General features: G+C 32.1%; 1 protein-coding gene across 1 annotated transcript in view; it reads right to left on the reverse strand.

Moving 5' to 3' along the window:
- LOC114336768 (dynein axonemal heavy chain 10) overlaps positions 1–12,195 on the reverse strand; it is an 863,661-nt gene that overhangs the window by 494,498 nt on the left and 356,968 nt on the right. The window contains exon 27 of the mRNA XM_050648469.1: positions 8,805–8,951. Within this exon, the coding sequence (XP_050504426.1) occupies positions 8,805–8,951 (147 nt within the window). The remainder of the gene's footprint in view (positions 1–8,804; positions 8,952–12,195) is intronic.

The raw sequence follows: 12,195 nt of genomic DNA on the forward strand, positions 1-12,195 counted from the left end.
TATTAATGTTTAGTGTTTTTGCCCTGTCAAATTTCGGATGATATTGTACTGTATTTTCAGGTCGTTTTCTTGCGCAGCTTTTTCTGACATTTTTACCATATGATTTACATAGTATCTCTTGTCTTTTCTGGGTCGCTTTTTAACCGCTATATATTTTCTTTGTATTTCCTTTCTACTGCTTTTCCTTCTTCGGTTGCTTCTTTTTGTAACATTTCTTCTTTAAGTTTCTTTCTTTCTTCTCTTAGTTAGTTATAAATACAACAATGCCCGTCAGAGTTCGGACGAGAATTTTAGTTATTAACAAATAAGGGTCAAATATGACAGTTTTTCGTTTAAATCGCTACAGGTAAAAATAAGGTAATTAAATATCTTATTTAGATTATTCATCTCTTAGTAGATAAGCAAAGGTTTAAAATGGAAGTTTTTAAATTTTGATCCGATTATTTGTCACTTGGGAAATTGCAAAATAAAACTAAATTTCGAAAATAAAAAATTGCTATAACTTTTGCAGAAATGAACTTAAGACTTTGATATTGCATGAAATGTTGAGTCAAATAGTCCACATAATGCACAAAAAATTTCCAGACGATTTGTCAATTAGTTTAAATTTCATTCGATTTGTTTATCACAAAGAGCTTTTTTTGCAATGTTGTTGTTCATAAAATAATAATGATACAGCAATTCTGTGAAAACCACAGGAAAGAGGAATACTTATATTTTCAACTTATTTAAAAAATCAATAAGAAGTCATTTTTACCCTTCTGAAAACATTTTACGAAAGTAGAATCATTTTTGGCTTATAAACAATTTGAATAACCATATTAACATATTGACTAAATCTGCGTTGGGATTTGAAAAGCTGATATTTTTACACGAATTTTCAAAAAAAAACCTTTCGCCTAGGTTAATTACGAGCAAAGTTAGCCACGTTGTTTTTAAAGATATATTAACCACTATATTCAAGTTTACTCAAACTTTTACACATAAACTATATACATACCTTGAACTTCAAAATAGCGATAGTTAGGTTTCTTAATTGTTATGAACAAACTAGCTGTGAATTAAATAAAAAAAAGTGGCTAACTTTGACCGTAATTAACCAAGGTAAATTTTTTTTTAACATTTATGTAAAAATACACATCGAAAACAATGTGATAACTACAGGGGTATTTCCGTTACACCAACAATCAGCAAAATATACGGAAGGATCTTAAAAAACCGAATAGAAGACGAATACAAGGAAATGGAAGCAGAAGAACAAGCAGGATTTAGAGCCGGAAGATTTACAATTGATCACCTTTTTGCAATCGCACAAGTCATGGAAAAGAAAACAGCGATTAACCAAGAGATTTATTTCGTATATTATATTGATCTGAAAAAGGCATACGACAGTGTACCTTTGGTAAAGTTGTGGGAGGCAATGGTGAATACAAATATTAACATAGAAACGTGAAAAGTGAAAACTACCCCTAATTGTAAAAAATTATAAAACAACATTTTAAACTTTAATATTGTCAACATTTGGTTTTTATTAGGTACATAATGATTGTTTTATGCTTTAAGATATACTATCGTAATATTTCAACCCTTAAAACCACCCTTCTTGGAGCTATATATAAAAAATTTACTTATCCTAAAAGAATCATTTCGGCTTGCATCGATTTACATAAAAATTTGGGATTAGGATCATCTCACCCTGTACTTCATATTCTATATCATGCTTAAGGGCGTTGATTATTTTAGGGGTGTAACCTACCCCTTATTAACAAAAATGATATAAAAACATTGTAAATTTTAATATGGGTAAAATTTGGTTATGATTGGTTAAATAATTATTGTTTTATACTTTAGGATAAAATATCATAATATTTCAACCCTTAAAAACCACCCTTAATAACATCACAATTTTTATAAGTAGATAATTTAATAGATCTATACAGAAAAAAAAAGTAGAATTAAAGAATTACAAAAATATTTATTTGCACAAAAATACGAATTTACAAATATGTACAAATACAAATGCAAATAGTTTTTTAGTCATCTTCTAGTATACGAACCGGTTCTGTGGTATTATACATACATTGAAAATGATCCATAAGTGGACTATTCCAATTTTTCAAAAAAATATTGGTTTTCTAAACATAGCTCCTTCATTTTTGGCGATAAAAAGTTTTTTCAAAAATAATTTTGTAGGATTTTTAAAGAGTTATAAGACTGTGAAAACTAAATTCTGTAAGAGCCCTTAGTTTTAATTGGGGTGGGTTTAAAACAATAAGGGGGTGTTTGCTCGAAAATAGAGGTTTTAAATAGCTATAGTATCTCGCTAACTGTTCACTGTAATGAAAATCTATGCAGAAGGGAATTTTACTTATTAAATAATAAGCTACAATTTAGTAGTCCATAATTTTTTTCGTATCTCCAGTATTCGTAACTCCAATTTTTCTAAAATTAGGCCTTTTAAATAGGTCAAACTTCTTGGGTGTATTGATAATACGAATATAAAGGGAATGACAGAAAGGTGAAGACTAATTTTTAATTAGTAGGGTAGTTAGGGGGTTGTTTTCACTGATTTTTTCATAGAGAATAGCAGGTACCGACTGTTTTGATCATAAGTCGCTTAATTTTCATACTAGAGGAGCTTCATATTATTATTTTTTGAAAGGTCTAACAGTATACTTGAAAAAAGATTATTTAAGTTTAATTTAATTTGTGTTACTAAAAGATACATTTTTGATATCTACAGTTTTTTTTTTGATTAAATGCATATTTTTCGAGGTATTCTCAAAAAACCCTCTAAAAAAGGCGATTTTTTCGTCGAAAAACTGTTACTTTCAAGCGCGAATAACTCGAAAAATATTAGTTTTACGAAGAAAATTTAAAAAACATTTTTTTCTTAGAATTACTTTTTACATCGATTTACATGGTTAAAATGCAATAAAAAATTCCCGTCCCCGAGATAGGGTGGCAACCACCCCAAGTTTTTAGCGTACAGCGGCATGATATAGAAAATGATTCTTGTACTATTCCCTACCTTCTGTGAAAATTTCATGTAAATCCATGTTGGACGAAAAAATTGCGAGCCAAAATGCTTCACTACCTCGACTATAGAAAGAGGAGAAACAATCAGTAAATGTTACGAATATAAATAACTGGGTATAAAAATCACGAATGATGGAACACTGGACGGAGCCATTAAAGAACGAAATACTCAGGCCAGGAAAGCAATTAGGCTCCTAAACTAAGTACTCTGGGACAAGCAGATAAACAACCAAAACAAGAAAAAGATCTATAACGCCGTAGTGAAAAGCATTATAACATAGAGCTGAGAAGTATGCAGCATATAACATAGAGCTGGCATATGAAGGAAAAATCAAAACGAATGTTAGATGTCACCGAAATGGACTTCTAAAGAAGAGCTGCAGGAAGATCAAGAAGAGAACATGTCACCAATTAACGGATACGAGAAATAATGAAGGTTACACATACAATAAATGACGAAATCAACGAAATACAACTACGATGGTTTGGTCACGTACAAAGAATGCATGAAGACAGAATCACAAAACAAGTGCAAAACTAGAAACCGCAAGGTAGAAGAAGAAGAGGTAGAAAGAGGAAAAGTTGACAGGCAGGAATAAACAAAGTCATGGATGAAAGAGTTCTGAAAGTAGATCAATGTGCGGACGGAGAGGAGTGGCGAACGGGTATCGGAAGACGGAGAACGTTATAAACCGATAATACAATAATAATGTAAAAGTACCAGCCTTTTAAATCCTAAAGTCTAGGGATGGCGGTTGTTGAACATAAAACCGGTTTTCGGTTATACCGTTTTTTTTACTTACGGCTTAACCTGGCGGTTATAACCGGTCAAAAACCCGGTTGTTCCAAAAACCGGTTTTCGTTTTTTTCATCAAAAGCAAATACTCAATAGGTTATAATGTTAAATTTATATTGCACTTTAGTTTGCTCAATTTTCCTCCCGAAAAATTCCCCAACCAATTCAACCTATAAAAATTTTCCCAGGCGCTTTCAAATTACCCTAAAAATGGGCGAAAGTACCCCAATCTCTGATTCGTCGCTCGTTGTAGACGGCGTCGGCGTATATTGCGTTGTCAATAATTGGGATATTCCCAAAAGTGATGATCCTACCGATCTACCGAAATGTCCCTTGGATCTATCAGGTTTAAAAAAATATCCAAATTACATATTTTACTTAAAAATAAATTCGATAAACCAATTCATTATTTACTTCTCTATTGCCATCAAAAAATTTCAGTAGGTAATATTTTTTAATACGTTCGTATAATACCTACCTTTTATATCCTAAGAATTATTTATTGTTTAAAAATTACATAATGGAGGTTCCTAATCGGTTTTCGGTATTCAAATTTCTTACAAACAAGTCTCAAGTCTCAAGTACTCAAGTATAAACAATTTTTTAGATGATGGTTGGAATATCAATTTCAAGCAGATCACTTACTTTTTTATGTAAATATATTATCATCTAAATCTAAAAATAACTATTCCCAAAATTGTTTCATAAAAGCTGATGTGACACTTTCGTCCAGTTCTCTATTAGTAAATAAAAGTTGAATTATGGTTGTTTGGGTTAATTACTTCGCATATTATTTATAATACATATAATTGAGATCGAAAATAGATAGAAATTTTTTCATTTTTCTCTAAATAAATTTTTTTTCCACAGGTAACTTTTTCGGTTTTTCACCGGTAATTACTTTAAAAAGAAAAAACCGGTTATAACCGGGACAAAAAAACAACCGGTAAAACCGGTTGTTTCGAATTAAAAAAACCGGTTTTAGGTTATAACCGGTAGGTCTTTAGCATCCTTAAGTCGATTAATTTAGTTTGCAGTCAATACTAACAAAGTTATTCAAATTGTTTATAAGCCAAAAATGACTCTATTTTACTAAAATATTTTCGGAATGATAAAAATGACTTTTTATTATTTTTTTAAAAACTTTGAAAACATAAGTATTCTGTTTTCATGTGGTTTCCACAAAATTGCTGTATCATTATTATTTTATGAAGAAAATCATGCTTCATAATTGCAAAGAAAAGGCTTTTTTTATAAACAAATTGAATAAAATGTAAACTAATTGACGAATCGCCTTGAAATTTTTTGTATATTATCTGGACTGGACATGGACTGTTCGACCCAATATTTCATGTAATATCAGTCTTAAGTTTATTTTTGCAAAAGTTATAGCAAATTTTTTATTTTCGGAATTTAAGTTTTATTTTGCAATTACCGAAGCAACAAATAATCTTACGAAAATTCAAAAACTGCCATTTTAAACCTTTGTTCATCTACTAAAAATGAATACTCTATCTGATATAAGATATTTAATTACTTATTTTTATCTGTAGCGATTTAAACGAAAAAACTGCCATTTTTGACCCTTATTTGTTAATAACTAAAATTATCGTCCGAACTGTAACGGACATTTTTGTATTTATAATGTAATAGGTATATAGTGTCCAAAAAATCCATTTGAAACCTGGCCGGTCAAGTGTTCCGAACGTATATTTTTGATATATTTCCCTGGAGTACAATGTGTTTCCGGTTATCCATTTCTTTTCTCTTTTTTTCATCCCTATAATTTCGTTTGCAGTTTTTGCATAATGTCCTTGAAGTTCTTCCATATTTCTTCCACTGTTTCCTCATGTTGGGACAGTGCTGTTCGGTTTAATTTCAGTCTTTTTGTGAATTCGATTCTTGTGTTTTCTTGTCTAAGAGCTTCGACATTGTATCTTCGTCTTGTGTTTACTTTCCGGTTTTTGTCTTTGACTAATTTCATCTTTATTTTGGCCCTTACTCGCATGTAATATTTAGTATTCGCCATAAGTGTCTCCACTTGACCTTGTCGAACGCTTTACGATAATCTATAAAGCATATGTACAGTGGAATATTGAATTCCCTAGATTTTTCGATTATCTGTCTTATATTCAACAGGTGTTCTCGAGTACCTCTACCTTTGGTAAATCCAGTTTGCTCTTGTGGAATTTCTCTTTGAAAAAATGTTTTTATTCTCTCATTGATTATATGTAGCATTATTTTAATTTTAATGGCATGTGATATAAGAGAAATAGTTCTATAATTGTTGCATTTATGGAAGCTGCCTTTTTTATGAATCGTTGTTATTGTAGATTTTGTCCAGTCTTTAGGCCATTGTTTAGAATGCCATATTTGGTTACAGAGTCGATGAAGTAATTTTACGCCAGTTTCTTCTGTGGCTTTGAGTATTTCTGCTGTTATCATATCTGGACCTGGTGCTTTATTATATTTGAGCTAAATGTTCTTGTTCTACCTCGTCAAAGATTTGGTTAACAGGTTCTTGGCGTTGATCATCTTTATATAGGTCCCTTGCAATACGATCTTCATGTCTCTGCTATATCTTCTCTGATTGTTCTCAGAGTTCCAGTGTTGTCTTCAATGGCCCAAGTTCTGGCTTTGAAGTATCTTGTTAAGTAGCGTATTTTTCTAAATAGACCTCTCGGCTGATTATTCTGATCATGTCTCTCAATTTCTTTGCATATATTTTGATAGTAGAGTTTTTTATCTGCCTTGCATCTTCGCTTTACTTCTTTATTGAGGTTTCTTAAACTAGCTTTTTCCCTTTCACTATGCATACCACTTTGACAAAGATTTCTTCTGTTCTCAATGATTTGAAAGGTTTCATCTGTTATCCAGTGTTTCCGTTGCACAGGATTATTTATCTTTGGATGATCAATTGGTGTTGTTACACAATGTTTAAAAGTCTCCCATATTTCTTGTGATGTTCCGTGACGAATAGAGGGCATTATTTTATGTACTTCCTGGAGAAGGTCGTCCTGCTTTCTTAGTTGTATCTAATGATCTATCTGATTCTATCTATGATAAAGGTGGTGACATCATAATTGATATATTATTATTATAGTATGAGAATAGAAAAATTATATAATTAAAAATATTGTAATAAAGAATTATATCTATATATCTATAAGCGAGGTTCCTATAGCCTCTGCTGCTTCTCGCATTTCGACCGCCATCTTTTTCTGTCCATCCATTCGTCTTCTTTGATGGCTCTATCTCTCATGATGTGCTTGCTGTACATGTTCTTCCCAGGTAACTCAAGGCCTTCCCCTTCTTCTTCTTCTTTGTTGTGGTATATAATTTAAAGCTTTCTTTGGTCATCTATCTTCATTCATTCGTTTGACGTGACCATACCACACTAGTTGTCTCGTTTCAATTCTATCTACTCTGGAATATACAGTTTTTGTCCTCCTAATATCTTCATTCCTGATGCGATCTTTTTTGGATATACCACACGCTCTCCTTAGATAATCCATTTCTACTACCTACTTCTATTCTCTTTCTATCTTTTTTCGTGATCTGCCAAACTTCTGCCCCATAAGTCATAATAGGCTCTACCAAGGTACTATAGATTGTCGTTTTTTGTCTTATCTTTTTAGACCATAGCTGAGAGCTTAGAATGTTTACCGCTATTTTGCCCTGCTGTGTTCTGTTTTCGATGTCTCTTTTGCCTTCTTTAGATATTATAGATCCGAGATATTTATATTCTTTACATGTGTTTGTGGTTCTAATTTCTAAATCTGGATTTTCTAATCAAGAATTAAGAACTAAATTCTAACACTTCTATAATATGTTACAATTGAGCAATTAGACCACCAGTTTCGGCAACTGGTTAGGATAAATTCATCAATTTTAATGAACATACTTTTTAATTTTTTTTATTTTTGTAATAAAAAAATATATTGTTAATTATACAAAGAGAACATCATTAATCTGTCACAACAATAATTGTTTTAACATACTACAATAATCATTTATAAAAATATCCGAAGTCTAAATACCAACATTTGAGGTGGCAACAGCGTAGTAGAAGCCATGAGGACATAAACTGAAATATACGGATTCCGCGACAACCTTAAACTGAATAAATATATATTTGGACGTCACCAAAACCGTTAAAGTGATTTTAGATATACAGCAAGCGAACGTGGCGCGCCTGATGGCAACTGCTCCAAGTAATGTGTATATTATTATACAGATAACGTGTCTGAGGACATCCGGCCAATATTTTGTTCAGGCATTGTAGGAAGTGGTACCTTTCACCTGCGATATATTTTAGAGAAAATCCTCGTGGCAACCGTATATCGGAGTCCACGAAGGCCTGGACGCCACGAGAGACTACAGTTTAACATGGGGGGACGTCATGAGAGGCTAAAAATAAATATATATATATATATATATATATATATATATATATATATATATATATATATATATATATAGCTCCAACAGGGGTGGTTTTAAGGGTTGAAATATTATGATAGTATATCTTAAAGCATAAAATATTCATTATGTAACTAATAAGAACCAAATGTTATTTTATAATTTTTTACAACTAGGGGTAGTTTTCACCCTTACAAAACCAAAAGCGTACAACGGCTCAATATAGAAAATGAACTAGAGGGTGTAATGAGCCTAATCCCAAATTTTTGTACAAATGGATGCTGGACGAAAAAATTGCGAGGTTTTGCCATTTTTTCAGCTTTATTTTCTCGACTATAAAGGTAAACTATAAGGAAGACCTACATGGAACGAAATGTAGTAGATTTGGTTATAATATTGTTTAATCGTAGGATTAGATCATTAGATGCATTGTTTTCATTTACTACAAAATAAACAAAAATAAACAAGAAGCAGGTATTGACAATAATTATAGAAATTAATAACTAAACTTGAATTGAATAGAAAATAAACATTTTTGGTAACTAACTTAATAACTCGTTCAGTCTTCCTTGAGAGTTACATTGATCTAAAACATTCGGCTTTTTGGCTGTTTCTAACATAATCTTTCTAAAAGATTTATCTATGTTATCAAAATGTTTTGTTTCCTCTGGTAACTGCACTCGTATATCTCCACCTAAAATAATATTATTAAACTTAAGTTTTAAGATATTTAAAGCCATCAATAGTAGTTGAATGACAAGTATAATGAATATATGAAAAAAATGTATGTTTGTGTGTATATCCTTTATAGAATCGTAAACTACGAATTTGCTCATGTGATGAACTTTAGCAAAATTGTTGTGCATGAACCCACTAAGGTACAACCTGTCTAATTTGGTACAACCAACAAAAGTGAAAAGGGTATTGCCCCCTATGATTTCGATTTAATAGTGTATTTTACAAAGTGATTTCTGGACAAAATTTGTACGTATTGCTTTCTTTATATTATTAAACCATTATAAATTATATTTAATTTATAAAAAGTACATACCAGCGGCTGGTTTCACCAGTTTGCTGGTTCTTGCTGACCATCCAGCATAATGGCTTTGAATGCAATTCTGATACCAGAACCTTTTAAAGAAGAAATATAACACGAAGCTATTGTCTGTATCTACATGACAAGTACAAACATAAACAGTAATCCTACAGTTTCTACCTCAACCATGGCCCTTCAAAGTGCTACAAATACTCAAGCTACTATATCAATCTCGTACGTAAACGCTGCAAAATCTACACGGAAACCACCATCTCTACCAAAAAAAGAGCAAGCCATAGTCCTTCACACAGAAGAAAACCTTAAACTTCTAGATTACGTTAAAGCTATTGGTGATGTCATCGGACCAAAAATATTTCCTTTGCTTCCAGAATCTCCAATAATAGAATCTGCATATATCTAGCCAACCCAAATCTCGTTGATCAACTTCTGAAGTCCCACCCAACTATCCAAATCGGCTCCCTAATTTTAAGTATTAGAAAACTTGTCTCCCCGACAAAAAGAATATTAATCTCGAATATCTCTCCATATATTCCCCACGAACTTGCAGAAAATGCAATCAAGAGTCTTCAAAGAGTATTCAAATAGCCTCCCCTGTGTCTTTCCTTAGAGCAGGAATTCCAGGTGATGAATATTCCCACATCCTCAGTTTCCGCCGTCAAGTGTATGTCTTTTCACCCTCTGATAATTTCGAGCTTCACACCTCCTTGTTAATTTCTTTTGAAGGCAATGATAATAGAATTTTTCTGTCAACGGACAAGATGGAATGTTTCGTATGCAAACAGTCTAGACACGTTGCTTCAAATTGTCCCAATACTTCATCTGACAATGTGTTATCTCAAAATTCTACTCTTTCTCATGTCCCAACTCCTACTACCGAGTCAACACCACAGCAACAGCATACACAACTTGTGACAGACAATGTGTTATCTCAAAACTCTACTATCTCTTATAACCTAACCCCCACCACCGAATCTACGCCACAGCAACAGAATACACAACTTTTCTCTCATACTGAAATGTGTTCCCCTCAAACCAATTTACCACATCTCTCTTCATCCACAGAAAATTACGAAAATGAACCAATATCTGAACAGTCAGATAAACCATGTTTAAAATCTCCACTTTAACAGAAGAGGCCACGCTCTTCTGTATCATCCGTAAAAGATCAAAACGTACAATCTGGGGAAAACCCTGCAACAGAAGAAGCCATGCTTCCTCCAAATCAGGTAGTTCCTAGTTCCTCTAACTCTTCCAATACAAAAAAGAAACTAAAACGTAGTTTTTCTGTCGACCCCAGTCTATCCATTGTCTCTAAGCAAGCAATTCAAGAAGCCTATAAACAAAATCCGGAAGCGTTTGTAGTATCTCCTGATAATATAATTGCCTTTATCGAGAACGCTTTAGTCCAAGTAATGAAGCTTAAAATAGGACAAAACCTCGCAATTTTTACAGAATGGATCGATTTGCTTGAAAATTTGAGAATAAGTAGTGGATAGTCCAAGGATTAAAATCTATATGATGTCAAAAGGCGCTTTTACCATGGGGGTGGTTGCCACCCCATGTCGGGGGTGAAAATTTTGTATTATATTTTGACTGCAAAAGTTGGTAAAAACATTCATTCTAAGCAAAAAATGTTCTATACATTTTTTTGATAAAATTAATTGTTTTCTATTTATTCGCTATCGAAAGTGTTAGTTTTATATTAAAAAAATTAATGTTTTTAATCAGTTTCCTGCAAATAACTCAAAGAGTTTTTGTTTTATCAAAACCACTTTGCTTAAAAAAATGTACCTTTTGAAAAAATCAACAAAACCGTGTTTTTAAATTTTCTTTAAGACCAATAGTAATCGAGCTATATTTTATTATATGTTAGGGCTTCTTCGGCAAATGCAAAATACTGTAGTTTCAAGGTCAAAAGACGGGAAAACTATGCATTTTTCGAGGATCACTTGTTTAAACTAATTTGAAGTATTTAAAAATATCTATCTTCAACAACAAAAAAAAGTCTTTAGCTCAAAAATTAGGTGGCTTATAATGAAAAGAATGTCAGACCCTATATTTTTCAGCGAAAAAGTGATCGAAAGCAAACCCCTAATCACCACCCTGATTAAAATTAGTCATTGACCTTATTTCGTCTTTTTTACTTATGTATTATTAATAGGTTCAAGAAGTTTAACTGGTTTAGAATGATTAGTTTAAAAAAAATGGAGTCAAAAGCAAATATCGAATTTTTGAAGTTTGGTAAAAAATTCCCTTTTATTCAGAATAGAAAGATTATCTCAGAGGGCCGATCCTGACTGTATGTCGGAACGGTGTGTTTATTTTGGCTCTACAAAATAGTTCAAATTAAGTGAGAATAAGTTTTCAAAATTTAACCAAACTTGGTGAAGTTATTAGTGATCAATTGAATCTCAACTTTCCAAATTTGTAAGTACAGTTTTACTGTAATTTCCACAGAAAACATCTAATTAGTATTTAACATTATTGTAAATTTTTATATCGAAATCTGCTTGACGTTAAACAAAAACATTTAATTACCATCGACCTGTGTGTCCACTCGGCTTTTTTCCCAGCCGGGGACAGGTCCGTACTTAGAAATGTTTAAAAATCGATCAAGATGTCACAAAGCGGTGAAATAAATTTACCAGGAAATTCTCAAATGGATAATTCTACACCAAGAAGTTACTCTACCGCCCTTATTCAACAAAAACATCCCTCTAAGCGCCAGGCGATCATTTTTAATTCCATTGAAGATGCGAAAATACAAGATTACCTCCTCCCGCTGGGAAAAATCATCCATCCAAAAAATATACTATTCTGCTCTAGATTATCAAACAATAGAATATGTTTGTATTTATCATCTGAAAATATCGTAGAAAAA

The sequence above is a fragment of the Diabrotica virgifera genome, chromosome 4, assembly GCF_917563875.1.
Source record: "Diabrotica virgifera virgifera chromosome 4, PGI_DIABVI_V3a".
In the NCBI taxonomy this organism is placed as follows: domain Eukaryota; kingdom Metazoa; phylum Arthropoda; class Insecta; order Coleoptera; family Chrysomelidae; genus Diabrotica; species Diabrotica virgifera.